This window comes from Aptenodytes patagonicus, chromosome 6 (genome assembly GCF_965638725.1).
Source record: "Aptenodytes patagonicus chromosome 6, bAptPat1.pri.cur, whole genome shotgun sequence".
NCBI lineage: Eukaryota > Metazoa > Chordata > Aves > Sphenisciformes > Spheniscidae > Aptenodytes > Aptenodytes patagonicus.
Genome location: NC_134954.1, coordinates 67,771,453 through 67,790,070, shown reverse-complemented (window position 1 = coordinate 67,790,070; position 18,618 = coordinate 67,771,453). Strand labels below are relative to the sequence as shown.

The window sequence follows — 18,618 nt, the reverse complement described above, 5'->3', positions numbered from 1 at the left end:
CTGATAGAATCCTGTATTCCTTCAAGTGGCCAGGAAAAGCAGGTCTTACATTGAAGACAGACAGACAGACAGACAGACGGATAGATAGATATTTGCTGTATCTGAAAGCCATTAATGGCTCCTTCATGATGATGCTGACTCAGCCTTGGCTAAAAGACCTGCATCTTTCAGTTTCAACAGTAATGTCCTGTGCCTTAAGATGCAGAGGTTTTACACTCCACCTCTGCTTCTAATGGCCTATTTTAAGGCTTTTTGGTACCTCATGTTGGAAACGACAGGCAGGATCATAGTACCACATGTGTCTGGTGCACCAACATCTTACTATGGCCTAGCCAGCTCTACAGTGGCAAGTTACAGTGGGGAAGATACAGACCACCCCCAATATGCCAGCCAGAAATGCTGACTTGGTTATTCCAGAAAAAGCAAGGAGGGGATCAGACTTCAGAAGAGTACCTTGAAGGCACAGTACCACTTTGAACTTCTTCCTGGTTTGGTATAGCTTATGCTTTTTCCTTAGTTTATGCTTATTACAATATTCGTATCTTAATTGCTGCTTTCTGCTTTGTGTCGGCTGCAAAATGAAACACATTGCTAGCAAAGTCACTTTTCATACTCACAGAAAACTCCAAAAGGATGTGTCAGGTAACTACTGTTTCTCATTACAAGATTTTTTTAATGTTATCCTGTGATGATCAAACAACCAGAGAAAATGAAGTAGCACATTTTTCTGATTTGTACTATTTTAAAAGTTGTGTATGTATTTCTTCTTAGTATCTGACATTACTTAGAGCTTTTTAAGTGCTTCTGTTACCTGCTTTCTAATCTTCCTATTTTCCCTTGTGCTGCAGGATCTGAGGGAGGAATGTATAAAGCTGAAAACAAGAGTTTTTGATTTGGAACAACAGAATCGAACATTAAGTGTGCTTTTCCAGCAGAGAGTCAAACCAGCTTCTGACCTCCTTCTTCAGGTAGGAAATGGCCTTTGCAGAAGGCAAGCTATGAGCTTTATATTTCTCACAATTATAAAATATTTTTCTTCTTTTTAAGGTTACGTCAATAAGCAGGAAATGACAGTTGATAGATTTAATACATTAGAAGAATATCCGTTATCTATAATCTGATACCATTGAAACTGAAAGTGTACGCCGATGACCTATGACTACATATTATGTGCAAATGTGGAGAAAGGAGCACACCTGCAGAGTAACTTTTTTAGGTGCTTCTTCACTATGATAAATGGAATGATATGGGTTCATTATCCCTCTGCAGGGGAGAAGCTCGGATTCCTTAACATTCTGCTTGATGGTGAACAGTGTAATTTCCTGTGAGAAGACAGCCCATTTATTTAACTTTTGCCATATGTGTTACAAGGACTTAAGTACATCTTCACAGGCTTAGAGTGATTTTTTTTTCCAATGTTTTATGGGAGGATATAGCTGAGAAGCCAATTGACCCATCTCCCACTCCTTTGCCGTTCTGGAATAATAAGAGATGTTTCAGTATCCCTTTTCATTTGCCAAAGTCCATTATTGTGAATTAATCCATTGCTTTGTCATCCTTTTGTAGAAGTAGAATTGCTTTGCAGAAATTGCAACAAATCTGACCATGAGCTAGGAGAACAGTAAATGAGGACTAATTAAAACTTTGCAGGTTTCTAACAATAGGGCAAATTCTGGTTTTAGCAATATATTTTATTTCATATTAGAGAAAAAGTCATTCATTTTGGAGGAGAAATTTGGGTCATGTCAGCTAGGTAAGTGATATTAAATGTGTATCTTATTTGAATCCTCTGATGCTGTGCGTCTGTATCTCAAAGTCAAATTGGGCCCTTGCACTGTTGCTTGACAGCTGAGAGCTGCTAACTCTCATCAGCTTGGGCTGTTTATTGAGGAGGCACGGTCTGCTCACCAGCTGGTGCTTAAAGGCAAGGGAGTCCCCACGGTGAGGGCAAATAGCTATTCTTACTGTGAAACTCTGAAGCACAGGCAGAGTAGTGCCAGGTCACCATCACAGGGATCTGGGTTCTTGCGTTATCCTCAGATTCTTGTTCTGTCTCTTGATTTTGTGTTGATTTAGGTATTGCTAGGTCAAGATCTTCTCTCTTCTTCTCCCTTGCCCCCTGCTTTCTTTCCTGTTTGTTCATCCTTCATAGACTGCTGTGTAGCACTGATTTATCTTTATGCATTCAGAGTTTCTGACACATCCACCACAACATGGACCTTTATTGCTCACTTCTTCTGCTTTTGACAGTCACATCACCTGCTCCTTCTTCCTGGTTTTGAGGGTTTTTTTCCCTCTATTTTTATTTTTATTTCTTTTTTCTGTTTCCAAAGTGCCTGACTCTAGTCTATGTTAGTATTGGGTTAGATTGCACAGAAGTCATACGTTGCACATTCTTTATTACAGATATGGCTCTTCTTCCCAATTCCTTGTGTGGCAACAATAAAGCCAGGTTATTCTGGGAGTGTTATAGAAGTGTTAGATAGCATCTGAAAAGTGGGATCAATGCTTTGACTTGAGTTCCTTGAAACTGGATTATGTTACTGCTGTGAAAGAAGTTGAAAGAGATGAACCTGCATCAAGTGGAAGAAAGAACCAAATGATCTAGCAGGTTTTCCTGAGGGATTCTGACTGTTTTACAACATTGCTCCTGCACGGTTTGGCAGGAACTAATGTGTATAGATTTTTTTCCCCCCTTTTCACTTGCTTTGTCTTTATTGGCTGAGGAAGAAAGAAAATTAAGATCATTCACAAAGCCCAGGTCTCCCAGACAGCAGCAAAATTTGCTGTTATGTCCCTACTCTTGCTATCAACAGATTTTAACCCCCCTGGGGAAAAAAAGCAGAGAACAAGTTGCAGTGTATATCAGAAAATGAAGAACTTCTTTTAATACACTTCATATGTCGTTTTTTACCAAAAAAAACCCCCAGTAAATTTGTGAGTTTCCAAAAATTTACTTATCCTTTAACTGTACTCCAGACTTGAATAAATGGTGTGTAGTCTGTGATCTTGCAGTCTGAGATGTAAAATCTGAAGAAGGGTGTTTTCTTAGGGCTGAAATTAAGCAAATATTGTTTTGTGCCTGCATAGAACTGAAGCACAGTTTGTATTATGTCTTCTTGGAAATGCATACATCCGAGATTTAGAGCAGTAGCTAAATATTTGTTTAAATCTGTCACTCTACAGAAGAGTACCAAATATGTGGTTAAGGACATTCCTGTTAAATCATGACCCTAATCAGAGTGAATGGGCAAATACTGGTAAGGGGGACGGGGAGGGGGATGACACACATGGTGTTAATTTCACCTTTCCTGTACTGTCTGATGTAATACAGTTCAATTTTATTTACATGCTAATCTCCTCCTAGGAGTATTCACACTCAGTACAATTAAAAATCTTGAAGAATGCTGCAGAAGAGGGTATAAGCTAAAAATAAATAGTATTAGTTACTTTTTCTGCATATCAACTTCTGTGATTTGATTGTATATTACCATCAAATTATTCTGTCATTGACATTAGAAGACTCTTGTATTAAAGAGTAAGCTTATTTTTAAACCGCAAACATTCTTGACATCTTAGATTTCAACAGAAACATAGATTTCTTAAAAAAAAGATTTCACCATTGCCCTAGGTTTTTTGTATATTTGATTTTAAGCAAATAATACATGATACATATTATTTTTAGAAATCAGATCATTCGCATTTTTTTCAAAGAAAAGATTGGTACCAGTGTTCTGAATCTGACTGTAGAATAATGGCCCGTATACCGTACCAATTGCACTGTGTTGTTTTTCCTCATGCTTCTTACACAGATCAAAAGAAAAGCTGATTGCTACCAATTAAAAAAAAAAATCACGTAGTAAGGTTTTCATGACTGCTTCAGGAATCCTTCGCTGTAAAACTATTATTAAAAGTATTACACTTTCATGCATTTACAAGTGTAAGTACTCATGAAATCGAAGGGCCTAATAGTATTTTAAAAGAAATAGGCGTGTTTTCTTGAGGCATGTGATTATGTATATTGCCATGTAAGTTCTTTGCTACTAGAAATTTTGCTGTGCTTACTGCTTGTAGGGAGAGTGGCACAGAGGATATGTCACTCCTGTCATGAAAAGATTAAGTAATGCTGATGCAAAATGTAAGGAGGAAGAAGAGATAACTCAAGCTTTTTTTTTTGTTACCTCTTTCGTATTGTAGATGATTTTAAGGGCTACCCTATATTTCTGGGGATATTCTTTCTAGCTGAAGGGTGTGATTTACAGAGCCGGTGTTAGGTTAGATAAATAAAGAGGAGCCTGATCACCTATTTTTTTTAATTTAATTTTATTTTATTTTATTTTATTTTATTTTATTTTATTTTGTTCAGCCAATCTCTCTTCTTAAACGAAGAAGCCTTGGAAAAGTGTTTCTGTCTCAGCACATTTGGAAGAAGAGCAATAGTTTGAGTTAAAAACTAGCACAGAGGAGTAGCTTCTGCCCAAGCAGCCTTCATTTTCCTCAGTTAATGTTGCTAAAAAGAGGTGAAATTCTGCCTGTCATAGCAAGAGATGTTTGGGAAAAGAAAACCAGGAACTCTGTTTTAGTGAGCCACCTTGTATTTCATCTGGCAGTGGGAGAAATAGTTGGAATAATAGACTTAAGATTTAAAATTGGGTAGAGAGAAACTGGTTGGAAGTGAAGAGGGAAATTTGTGGAGGTGATATACAGAAGGTTGCTGAAGGGGTAAGATAAATCCAAAGAAAGGATACAAGAGTAGGAATAAGAAGCCTTAGATGAAACTTAACACCTCTGCTTTGCCCATGGCCATGTATAGCATCTGCATTTTTAAATGTAAATGTCAACATCATTATATTTCTGTCTTTGCCTTATTTTTTCTAAATGATGCAGTGTTTTCTTCAAAGAAACTTCCAACTACTAAAATCACCAAATTACAGAGTTTTTCCACTTCTTAGCTATGTTCTTAGCTATGTTGTCTCACAGACTTGTTTTGGCTTTATCAGGTATAGGCTGCTCAGTCTTGTGACACAGATCTTTTCACAGATCTTTGTCTTGTAGTTAGCCCTCTCTTTCCACTCCTACCTGAAAATACAACTAATGACATTGAACCTGATTCTGATATTACATATCCCCCTTTTACAACAATGATGACTTCTATAAAGTTACTGAGAATAACAGGGGTCAGGGTTTGCCTTCTGATAGATAACACAGTAATTTTTTTATATTATGTATCTCTCGTTATATAAATTCAATGTGTTTGTTAGCTGAATTCTTCCCATGGATGAAGACTTGCTTTCACTTTTCACCCAGAAGTTTGCTGTCACAGTTTTTTTATAAAGCATGCAGGGAACCTTCAGTGAAATGTGTTAAAAAGTGGCAAGCAGTAACATTTATTGAGTTGATTTATTTGATTAAATAAGTAATAAAATTTTCATATTTGGGAAAGTATAAAATAATATTTCTAATCATAAGATTTACAGTATCTCTGATCCTAAACTATATTTTTATTGCCATTTTATTTCCATCATAAAAATTCTACTTTATCAACTCCAGAACAAAGCAGGGAGGACTCGAAGCATCTATTTTCTCCTTGTGTTCCTCTGGCTAGATTAGTTTCATTTATTACTCATGGACCATCCACATTGTTTAATTTTATGTCTAAAATTTTGTCTAGAATGCTACAGCACAGTCTGCTGAATTCTCAGAAAGTCAATTTAAATAATAACTACTTTGTTATAACTGCATTGATATTAGCTCTTTTAATAACCTGACAACTATGCCCTAACTTACGCGATAGAGTATAGCTGTACATACTTAGATGGAAACAGTTGTACAACGTAGCAGGAAGGGGTAAATTGCACCAACGACATTATTATATATGGGAAGAAAATGAGGACAATTACTTGCCCTAACACCTGACAAAAGGAGATGAAATATCTGGCCTCAGAGTCTGACCTCTGGTTCAGACGTCGTTAGACATGATGATGTCTGAATGCAGAAGGTTAAAAGTGAAGTTACATTACTTTACAGCAATCAAATATACGAAATATTTAAGTATTTCAGAAAGTAAGCATCTGAGGGTTTGAAATTAAAACTAAAGATCATCATGCACTGTTAGAAAACAGTTTGTCAGCAGTCCAAAGTATATTTAAATAACTGGAACATTATATGCTGAGCAGCAGCATAATTCCCATCTGACAGAAGCCAGCTACTAGTCCTACCTTGTGCCTCTGGGCTCTTCAGCGAGCAGGCAGACTTGAGACCAAGATCAGCAAATTGTGTTCGAAGTTTTGAAACTCCTGCAGTTGACCTGCTTATTTTCTTAGTTCACATTTGTTCCTTTGTATCCGTCAGATTGTCAGGGTACTCTTATCTGCAAATCTTCTGAAAAGTTCCAGCTCCAGAACAAACTCTGTCCTTTTCTTCCCAGTAAACATACAAATAGAAATCCGGTGTTGCAGTAGCTGTAGTGATACGTACTTGCTCAGGAATCAGGACTGGTGGCTTGAGGGAGAAATTAATTTCAGATCTACTAATTGTTTCAGCAGTAGTGGAAAACTGCTTAAAAGTTACGACAATCTCAAGGGCTGTATCAACAGACAAAAATTTAAAGCATGTTTGAGATATATTAAGTTTAAAATAGTACATTAAACTTTATCCAAGAATTACGTTGCCGGTAGAGCACCTACGAAGAAGTGAGGTGGTGGTTTTTACACCATTTGCAGTTCTCAAAAGATTTCAGGCTGTAGCCCTGCTGGAGTGCTTTCTCCAGATCAAGGCTACCAAAGGTGCACAATTACTGTCATGAAGATCCTGTCCCAGGAAAAAGCATCCAGTCTTGTAGCAGTCAGAAATTATAGGAATGCTTCTGTGTAACAGGAATCAAGATAGCGATCTAGTAAGGAACACTCAAAGATTTTTGAGACTTTCAAGAACAAGTTAAAGGAACATTTCTTCATGTGAAGATGCTGATGTCATTATTTCCAGTCTTGCATTATCTCAGTAAACTGGTACCTACTTTCTATTTCTGTCATGTCCTCACTCACCAATAACATCTGAGAAGACAGAAATACAAAGCTTTGAATCTCTGTATTTCATCTCAGCTCAAATCATCAACATGTAGTAATACATTATAAACCATATTTCTTACTCGCTCTGTTTGCAGCTCCAAATATATGCTGAAGAAACATTACAGAAATAAAGTGTTCATGACAGCCTACTGGTTAGATGAATGGGTGACCAAAGTCAGTGATGAGAGAAGGAAAGGAAATAGCCCCCTCCGAAGAAACTCCATCTAACCTCCCTAAGTTAGGTCGTATGACTTCTAGTTTTGAATGAACAGCAGCAGCATAATACCAGAATTAGGCTGATATCTGATATCCAGCCAGCTCTGGAAGGAGGCTCTGAGATAAGCAGATTTTTGGGAGGGCACTGAGAATCACTGGATGTCATCCGCAGCAGTGGCTCTCTACAGGGCATCTCTAGTCACAGGGACTTTGGCTTGTAAGTATGTAAATCACAGCCGTTCTGTGTAGACCTCCAAGAAGCTTTGTGAGATCCCTCGAGCGAAATGGCTGAGGTGGCTTTTCTTGTCCCTCAAGAACACCGGTCTGTAACATGGGGGAATCCCGACCTGCTCTTTTCTGACGAGGGAAACTATAAAACTTTCATTCTTAAAAGAAAACATTTGCCAAAATGATTTCTGGATCTAAATCTAATTCAGGCTGATAAAGGAACATCACAAAAATTTTTGTTATGGACCATGGCATGATGTATGAGAGGAGAGGTACGGCATTATCCCTCACAACATTTAAAACTAAAGCAAACAAAGCACAGCTAGAGGTTCAGTGGAGAACAGTATTTTATTGAGGGAGTTAGATCAACTGACCTGACAGGTCTGCTCCATCTGTAATTTGTGTTTTGGTGATCTCCCTTCTTGTCAGACTGTTGTCCCTTATTTCAGCACCTAAATTCTTACCAATTTTCTCTCAAACAAAAAGAAAGTATTAACTAAAGCTCACTAGGCATATAGTTCTGATGAAAATGATAATGCTTTTAAGAGAAAATGACCTCCAACCGCTAGAATTTCATATGTCCAAGTACTTTAACTAGCCTTGAGAAGTTCCAAAGAAAAGCGCTGAAAGGTTTTCCATATCTACACAAACGTGACATTTTGTGATACAATTTTAAATACATAATTTTCAGATACCAAATCTAAATATGAGCTTTTCTCATTATTCTAATGATAATAAATTGCTACAGAGATACCCAAAACAGTAAATCAAATGAGCAAATAATCTTTAGGAAAGCCACAAGTGATCTTTGTTGAAGTATTTATGAATGATTTTGACTGAGGAGAGCAATATTTTTTAAGTTTTGAAGAAATATACAGGCATTGTTCTGAAGAGCAAAGACAGTTTTTCAGAGTAAGCACATGTCAAGAAAACTGTGGGGCTGTACTGATGTGACAGGCCTTAACAACAAAAGTGAGATTTTACTGCCTATTTTTTAGACAAAGAAAAATATGCAACTGACACGATGAATCATAGACTTCTCTTTATTTTATGCAAAGACTTTTATTATCAGCGATGATACACATGATGGCAGGAATCCAATATGGCATTTGAAACCCTAAGCAAGTATGTGGGCTGACTCATTAAATACAAGAATGTTTTTCATGTTTTTTCCTATTATTGTGTACATTCAGTATGGGAATAAATTTAAGAAAGAAGGAAGGAGCTCCACAATACGAAATAGTATTGCTATATTCCTTTCCAAACTTGCCCTGCTTCAAACTTCTAATAAGCATTAAAAAGGTAAGCTTTTTTATTCCATGCAGTTATATTTAACCTACAACAACGCTTAACCTGTTGGATGCTATTTCAGCCTGCTCTGTTTGCTGAATGTATTAGCAAGATGCATTAGCAACTTATCATGTAACTCCCTGCATAAATGGTCAAGTGTAAGTATAGAGGCTGATTAGAGGCAGCCTTTATTCTAGATTGTGAACTTTGTGAAAACTCCATGAGAGGTACTCATGTGTTTATGTTTTGTGTGACCAACAGATCCATTTTTTTGTCTGATATGTTTCTGGTTTTGCAGATTACAATTTTTTTTATATATATATTTGGTGTATATAAGTCAAGAGTCATTCATTCAGGTTTCCTTTCTAAATGGAAAAATCTTTCTCACTGACATTCTGATAGCAAAAATTGGCATGGATTTGTTCTAATGTTATCACAGTATGTGCTGTGGTAAGTACAAGCCACGTGTTACATGTAAGAGTGTAAGTTCATGTCATCAGGTCAACTTTGAAAGCCTCCCCATTTTGGATTTCACAGTGGGATAAAATAGTAGCCACTGCAAGCCCTGCTTAAATACAATATGCACAAACAACAGGTGTGCTAGATAATTGTTTTCTCATCATGGTGCATATTTCACAGTCCATAACTCCCAAATGAAATACCAAAAGAATGCATAAAATTAAATGATTCACAGATTTAGAGGTCGTCTTCTTGTGGTGGTAAAGTGGGAATCTATTGAAATTCTAAAGCAGTATAGAAATATAGGCATTATTATTACAGATGTGTCATTTTCTTCTTATTGCACTAATGGAGCTAAGTGTAGTTTGTTTTTGTTTTCTTTAGACTTTGAAACTTAAATGAAGGATAACTGCAAAAGTGTGTGTATATGAAACAAATAACAATAGATAAAGGATTAAATTCATCTGTTATTACACTCAATACATGTTAAACTTCATTTATATTTTACTTTATAACTGTGGTTTTGTTACTGTTATTTAAGTGTAGTGGCACTTTGCAGACATGAAGCAATATGGAATTATGGCTCTTCTACTTAAAATCAGGTGTGCCAAGTAAGTAATCTACTTGGTAACGTTTAAGCTGTTCAGATTATATCAGGTCAGTGTAATTTGCTAGTAATTTTAAATTATACATTCCATCAAATGAATCAAACTAACATTATGCTAAGTGGTTTATAGCACATAAGATTACTCAATAGGTATTTTCTGCTGCCATCTGTTATGAAAAAAAAATTTTCCTGTGATATACTTGGTATGTTTTGCATACTCTTATGGATACTGCACATAGAAGAAAGGGGTGGTAATTAGAATAAAATGCTATTCATAAGGAATCATAAAACACCTACTGAACCAACCCCATCTTTTAGTATTGAATTTTACTAATGCTCTCCTTTGTTTCCCAAATGACCTATCTTCTTTAATGATGGTTTGGATACTGGTAAGATTCAAATCCTCATCCAAAGGCTGTGACACTATTGACTAAATCTCTGTTGACTTCGCTGAGAATGCGAAATACTGTATTGCAAGATAAAATCAGCACGTGGATGCTCAGTGAAACTGAAGAGTCCATTAGTGCCTTAACTCTTAAATTACCATCTGGGTATCTCTCTTGATAAGGACAAGCTAAAAGGAAAAGTTACCTTTGTCATTAAATCTTTAACAATGTGATATTGACAGACTTGAGTCTTTCTGTATTTTTAGCATTTTTAGATTGCATTCATGCTCATTTCTTCCTCTGGATGAGAGCAAGCCGTGTTTCATTAGTCACTAACTGATGTCTGGGAGCAGGGAGGAGCAGTGATTTGTCTGTGTCCTGTGTGCGTTACAAGGGCATCTTCGACATTATGAATTAAACTCTATCTTACTGCATTACAAGTATGGAAACCAGACTGCCAAAGTAATGGCATCTTGAATTAATATCAGTGCTTTAAAAATCTAAATATACGCCCACTCTTCACTTCATCTTTCTGGTATACAGTTTCAGAGATGAACTACTTAATTTTGTAGTGTTTTGATGCTAAATTTTTATATTAAGTCATATTTTAAAAGCAGAAATGCTCCATCTGTTTTTTTTAAGTAAGTTTCCTATTATTTGCTCTTAACTCCGTTTTTTTTCTCTAAACAAGCCTTGTGTACTTTTCCTGTACAGTAAATACAGGCACAGGTCTAGGCACAATTATTATTGATTATAGATACTGCAAGCATGAACATGAATCAGAGATTAGCACTGTATTTTAGAGGCTCACTTAAATTTATTCCACTAAATGGTCCTTAGGAGATCTTGGCAATAATTAGAAATATGGGTACTCTCAGCTCTGTTACCAGTCTTCACTAGTTCATGGGGGAATAACAAATGGAATTAACCTTTGATTTAGGTCTTTAGGTCCTTCATGCACACCAGACCAGACTTTCAGGTGTTAGGGCATTGTGCTGAGCTCCTCTAAAAATCTGGCTACTTATTTGGTGCCAAATTGGGAGCTGACCCCTTCTGAAATTCCTATGTAATACCTCCTAAGCCCTACTTTTACCTACCGTGAAAAAACCATCCATTGACAAGGGCACAGATTCCTAACCAAATGTTGGCACCCCTTCTTCTGAGCACAGGCAGCTGCCGAAAGGGTCTGCAGCTATCGGCCATCTATGCTAGAGGTAAAGCTCACAGCTGCTTCAAGCCTGGGGACAGGCTGCCTCTGGTACTGGCTGCAGGGTGGGAGAGGGGACTCTCTTCAGTGTCATTGTATGCCAGGGCCTGGCACTCCAGGGCTGGTCCAGGTCCTAAATAGTGCTTAGAGGGCACTGTACCTTCCCTTGCAAGAGCACAGTTTGGCCCAGGAGCAATGACTGGCATTTCTCGTTTTCCATTTCCTGGTATTCCTCCTGGCTACAGCAACAGAAGCGAGGTGCAGATGAACATGGGCAGTGCAGGTCTGTATCCTCATATTGTCCAGTAAGGTGCACCCTCCTTGTTGGTACCAGCACTGGCTCTCCCATCTCACCTGTGTTTCAGCCTTACTAAGATTTCTTGGCTTGCATGGCCAGGCTGATTGTGAAATCCTTTTGCAGTTTCTCACCACTCCGGAGCAGGTCGGTGGCATTACAGAGGTCTGAAGCCAGGGTTTAAGATGCTTATTCAGATCATCAGGTCTACAGAGTTGTGCTCTGTCCTGCACACAAGCCCTATGATTTTTGTATATCAGAATAAATGTTGCAGAACTTGAAATGCCATTTGGAGATCTTGTGGTCAGATTTGAGACTTTCAAGAACGAAATACCACAGCACGTGCACTGTGACCCTCTAGAAGCTTTATTTCTGAAAAGCAGCAAAAGTTTGGGAAGTCTATGGGACAATTCCTGACCTGGCAGAAATTCTTTTAATTTCAGTACAAGTGGAGCCAATAATTCTTACAAGCTGGGAATCTGCCCACTTATTCTTTCGAAACCATACCTCAAGTAAGTGCTTTGAGGAAAAAAGATAGCATAAAGTACCTTGTATCCAGGTATTCAAGAAAACCTTAAAAAGTCTCTCCTTATTTGAAATTATTCTGTCAGAGCCAAAAACAATGCATTAGAGTTGGAGAGAAAATATGTATGTAAAAGCCTTAAACTAACGATAAAAGTATTTCTTGAAATCCTCCTACTACTTTTAAACTCCTTTCAGTCCATCTGACATTTCAACAATATTACACCAAAAAAAAAAAAAGGGTGGGGAGGGATGGAGATTATGGATGCATAATACTGAGGCAAGGAAAATATGGCTTGTTCAACATTAACCTTGACAAATTCATGCTCTTGTCATTTAAATGAATGAACCTTTCCAGTGTCTAGCTTGCTGGACCTTGGAAACAGCAGTGAGGAAGGGCTGTAAAAATAATACTCATCTCTTAAATTATTTTTCTGAGTAAATGAATGATTTCAATGAAATCCAAATAAGGATGAATCTGCTGACTTGAATCACCTGTTCACAGCCAATGAACTTCCATGTGAAACAGTGCTTGCCCTCCTCTGTTGCCATGTATTGATCTAAAACATCTTCCCTGAGCCTTCTCTCTCCTTTTCCTCCTACAGGCAAAAGGTTAGAGTTAGATAATAGTATTAATTTTCCAGACATCTGCACATGTTTTAATAGCCTTTAGAAGGTTTGAAATGGTTTCTGTTTGACCACCACAGGGCTAAAATGCCATTAAGACTTAGATTGTAGCAATACATAACAATCATAGTCCCATAGTTCAACCTGGCAATAAAAAAGCTAATTTATTTTATCGGAGATTTAAATTAATGTGATGAACTCCTCTCTCAACAGGAGCTGTAACACCACTCTTACAAAAATACCATGGCCCTGCATATTTTCAAAACCAGATAAAACACTCGCGACAAACCTTGTGTATGTATTTGTCCTGTGTGCTTTTTGAGTGTTTGCGTGCTTCTTTTTTGTGTGTTCGCATAATACTACTTACCATTCCTGAGACCATTTTGTTTTTTCTGTCATATCTTCATTCTTAGCCTCATTTTTTTCTATCATCTGACTCATAGACTCAGCAGGAAGAAAGTGATTAATAGATCCAGGGCAGTCTCCAGTGTTAGTCTTTTTTTTTTACCATCCTGAGAATTGGAATTTTCATGTGGGCAAAAATTATTACTGGTTAGGTAAATTGAGTTTAGAATAGCTTTTAAAATAGACATATGCAGTTAATAAGGATATTTTTGAAAATCTGTGAAAGGAATATTTAGAGCTCAGACAGTTTTCATTTCCAACTATATGCTAGAGGAAAGCTTCAGCTTATCCCATTATAAAGTGATAAAGCAGCATTTGATGGCAGCAGCTTCTGTGATAAAATGATCATGGCAGCACTGAGAATGAATCTAATAAGGGAATTGATCTGTAGATTCCAATTCTGTAGGAGCCAACATCGATCAACCTAAATGTCAATAACAAGATCGTACTGAGGTCTGCCTAATTCCTTTAGATGATTTTGGGGCATAGTCAGAAAGTGAATGTGAAAATGAATTTTAAACTGTAGGAATCACAAAGACAAAGACCAAAATTATGTTGTGCTACCAGGAATATCACTGACTGTCATAGTATCAGCAATTTTGCAGCGTGTTGAAATTAGTGAGTAGCATTTAATCAGGTAATGATTGATAATGCAGTGCCTGTTGTATAAGTGAGACTGAAACATCAGTACTTTTCATCTATGTTTTCATGTTAAAGCATTTCTTAAATACAGTGAAATAATAAAAAACAGCCCACCTTTTTACTGCTAAAGCATAGATAGCATGTGTAGGGCATGCCATAAAAGATTAATGGTATAGTTCTTCCTTGTCACAGGAGTTCAGTATAAAGTTGTTTCCTAGACTGATTCTGACCATGCTGAAATGTTAAGAAAAAATGGTTTTGTTTGTGAGCAATGTAACAAGAGAAGGTGTCAGGATGTGCAGGATTCTGCCTTTCAATCTTTGATATTCTCATAATTCATAGCACCTAGGTGATGTTGGCACTCATTTAGCAAAGTGGAATTAACATATTAATTAGTATTAGATCAGTAGAAAGGTATTTACAAAAAGCGTTTACTGTTTTGTACCAAATTAATAAGAAACAAAATACAAATATGTGCTTAATAAGAGGCTCGACTCTTCTACAATACTATTCTCACAAAACTGCTGTTTTACCATACTCCAAGGAGTCTTCCATGAGCAAGCTCATTGAAAACATTTATTTCATTAATTATTTACATTCTGACTAGCTGATTACCGGGTCATTGATGTAAACTGTTGACTTTACAGTAATTACAAACCACAGGGAACTTTATACATACATTTTCCTAAGAAATTAAATTAGCTCATTTTATTATTACTGCAATATTTACAGACTCCTACCATAGTGTTTTTAAAATGAGAACTAACACTTTGGAGTCTCAGAGCTTGAAAACACTGATTGATTTATAAAACTAAAAACTAGGATCAGAGAGGATTACTTTGTGTCTTTCAATGTAACTTTTATTTAAAGCAGTTTATAAAAATTAATAAAACTAAGGGATTTGGAACAGGAGTAATTTTAGGCTTGCATTAATGTTGCCAACTCTCTGAAGAATACAGAGATTATGTTATTTATGTTTATGCATCAAATGTCTGCTTAATACCTCCCAATTTATACCCTAGGATATAAGTTTCCAACCTTCTGAGTTACTTTGGAATCTTACTGACTGGTTTTTACCATCTCTGGATGGCTTGATAATAATGGAGAGCAGCAAGCCTGGAAAATCTGAAGCAGACGCAAGTGAAACCTTTGTTTTATTTTTTGTGCTGGATTTGCCTTGTTAACAGGATTTTCTGATGTAGTTTTAGCACCCTAATCTTCCATACAAATGTTTGTAATATCATACCCTTGTACTTTGTCTTGGATGTTGTCAGTTAAGTCTCAGTAAACTCGCCTGGAGGATTTACCAGCAAAACTGACAAACCACTATTAGTACTGGGTTTGAATTTGAAGTCTAGCATCTTCTGTATCACCAGGCTTCTAGGTTTTTTAGCAAAGTCAGCCTAGTAGGAGGGAAAAACAACAAAAACAAAGGGAAAATATCAAATTAGAACTTCTATGGAAGTATTTTTATTAGATTAATGGAAAATTCAAATCCACTTGACTTGAAATTTCTGGAATAGCTGGAAACTTCCTTTTTTTGTACTAAGAACTGATTTAGCTTACTGAAATGTATTTTACAGTTAATCAGTTTAATATGCATTTTATGTATAACTCTTCCCCTTGTTACCACTGAGCAATACTGCAAGTTTGCGATTGTTTCCTGTATTTTACACAGCTGTAGGTAAGACCAATAAATAACAGTCTCCAACTGCCTGCTCATACCACTGTGAGAGTTATCCTGGGGTTCTCTTACTGTGTATTAACACCCTCCTCCCACCAAAAATAAATCCAAGCAGCTATAGCGGTAAGTCTCCTGCAATACAGCTGTTGAGAACCATAGCAGTAACACAGGGCAAACTAATTTTAGTTAACCTGTCAGACAGACCTTAAGAAAGAACAGAGTATTAAATATGAAAGACAACATATATGTTCATACTAAATACCATGGGGTATAACACTTCTGAGTTGCTTTGCCGGTTTCAGACTGAGCTGTATAACCTTCCACGTTACACGCTTTTGCCAAATATCAAGTATCTTCATTAACAGCTTGGTCTGTTAGAAATGGTGCCTGTAGCAACAGAGAAATAGAAAAAATAGCATAGTGTGATGCATTAGCTTTACAGTGAGAAGTTATATGTGCTTGCCTGCACAGGGGTGTATTAATAGCTTCTAGAGGTCTAAGAAATGATAAGCATATAATTATTTTGGGGAAGGGAAGAGTACTTTAAACGGTCAAAGGCTGTTAGTTTCCCACTCCAATTTTAGCACCAATCCTGTACATGATTAAACATGGCCCAACGGTAGGAGAAAGGAGTTACTTGACAACTTGACTCCATATCACATGTTCTAGATAACTCCTGTGACAAAATCCTGTTACCCATATTGCAGGTCTATATTCACTTTCTCGAGGGAGTGTTCTGCAGCAAAAGAACAGGGCCAGAACAGAGCCATGGTGAACCTCGAGTTGCTCCTATGCTTGCTTCACTGATACTTTGCTTTTCCATGGCTGCTTGTTGATGCAAAATTTTCGTGCACAGGTACAGATTGATTGGTCGTGTTTGCTATATGTACAAGTGAAAATATGAGTCTAAATATTTGTTGCAAAATAATCTCATATAGTCAAACCTGTATGTTTTACCTGTAAACATGCAACAAATTTTATAAAGAAAAGATATAAATCCAGAAGCATAGAATTATTGAGCTGTTATATTACTACCAGTGAATCTGAACATGGAGTCAGAATGCTACCCTAATGCTGAGAGCAAGAAAAGTTAGTATCTGAACCTAGTGTTTCTTCCTTTGAAAATGCTGATTTTTAATTTCCACCCACCCCCAGGAATAACAGTTGTTTTATTTCCTCATCCTTTAAAGCTTGGTCTCTTTAACACACTAGTGAAAATCTAGAAAGAGATACACCTATATGGATGTTTCTATGTAGCTTGTAAGATAAGGCCATATTTTATTCCCAGAACTGGCACAAAAAAAATCACATTATTAACTGTTTACTTCTGGGCAGAAACACAAGAATATGATTGTGCGTAGGGGACCTTACTTCATGTAAAGGCACTGCTGAAAAGTGGTAAAAAGGACAGGAATGCTTCTTAAAGACACACTGTATTCTGCAGCTGCACCACCATAATGCCAGACTTCATGTTAGTCTAAAATATTTAAAAGAAATAGCCACAGTCAGAAGTAACTTCACACTGTTAGGATAAATGTTGATTGCAAGGCAAATTATTAGAGAATTAGAAAGGAAAAAGCATGACTGTTTCCACAGTGAAATGTCCTTGAAATTACCCTAAAGGATATAGGTATAAAAAGGAATCTGGGATGGCATATACCATGCACAAGAACTCTACTGGGAAGCTGCTTTTCTTCACATACAGTAAGTAGCCAGAAAGGTGAAGGCAAATTCCAAACCAAGCTGGTTAACTAGTGGAAAGTGCTCAGTGTGACAATTGCTATTGCCATTATAAACTGTGAAAATGGAAAGAATAATTTTCTTTTACTACAAAGTTAAACAGTGATGGCCATGAATTTCTGTTTATAGGAAGTGAATAGTAGGAAAGTAGGACATAATTCTGAATTTTCTATTAAATATATAACTTCCAAGAGCTGAAAAAATTACTGTAATTTTATTTTCATTACATCAATTATATACAATAAACCGTCAGGCATTGCTGTATGTGCACAGTATACAATTGCAAGTACATTTCCTATGTTAGTGATTATTAGAATTAAATAAAATGGAAGCATCTTTTTGCAGCTTTCACTTTTACTTCATATTTGGCTGCTTTATGTTGGCAACCACTTGTTCAGCTCTCTTTAGAAAGCAGAATTACCATATGTCAAAAGCATATGTATTACAAACTCTGATTTGTCTAAAAGCAAAATCTATTTCTACTTTCAGAGGTTTTATAATTCTTTCCTTATACTTAACTTTCTCCTTTATTTCAGAGTATTTAGTGTATGAGAAGTTCACACTTCATACTTTGAATAGTGCATGTTCTTAATCTAGGTAACTTCCGATGGAATAGGTGAAGGATGTTCTCTCATCTCCAGCCGAACATCCCCTCTGCAATGTATCTAAGGACTAACATCAAGATTTAGTTTCATGACAGATTATATTTCTGCATAAACTAATACTACATAAATTGCATACCTAATCATATTTTTTTCTTTCTTTGGTCTGCTGTCTTCTATGGTATAATGGAAATGTAGAGTACTATTTCTGTAAGACCTTTGAAACTAAAGCTCATCCTAGATGTGATTAATTCATAGCTACACTCTGCTTCTGATGGATATGACAGTTAAAGATGAACAAGGGAACAGGAAGAGTGAGACAGGTCAGATGATTGTGAAAAAAGTCAGCTGGAAAGAGCTCTTGTCTTTCATGAGCCTCTATCACACATATAAAGAGGTCACTGTGGGGGTGAAAAGCGGCACGGACTCCGGCAGACACGGCAACCAAAGACCTTTATTGCTCTTTGTTAGCATCTTTTATAGCAAGCAGAAGTGTACACGCGCTACCTGCAGCTTGCAGATAGGTTATAGCCTTGTGTTCACGCGCATCTATGCTCTAGCAGATTGGCCCGTTCTTCCTGATCATGCGAAATGCCCTCATGGTCTTTATCTTGTTTTTCTCCTTCCAGCTGCACATTCCT

At 36.8% G+C, this 18,618-nt stretch overlaps 1 protein-coding gene across 3 annotated transcripts in view; it reads left to right on the top strand.

Annotated features, from left to right (window-relative positions):
- The window catches only part of NCKAP5 (NCK associated protein 5), a 424,747-nt gene that overhangs the window by 318,124 nt on the left and 88,005 nt on the right, over window positions 1–18,618 (top strand). For all 3 annotated transcript variants that reach the window (XM_076343066.1, XM_076343065.1, XM_076343064.1), the window contains one exon: window positions 849–968. In XM_076343066.1, the coding sequence (XP_076199181.1) occupies window positions 849–968 (120 nt within the window). The remainder of the gene's footprint in view (window positions 1–848; window positions 969–18,618) is intronic.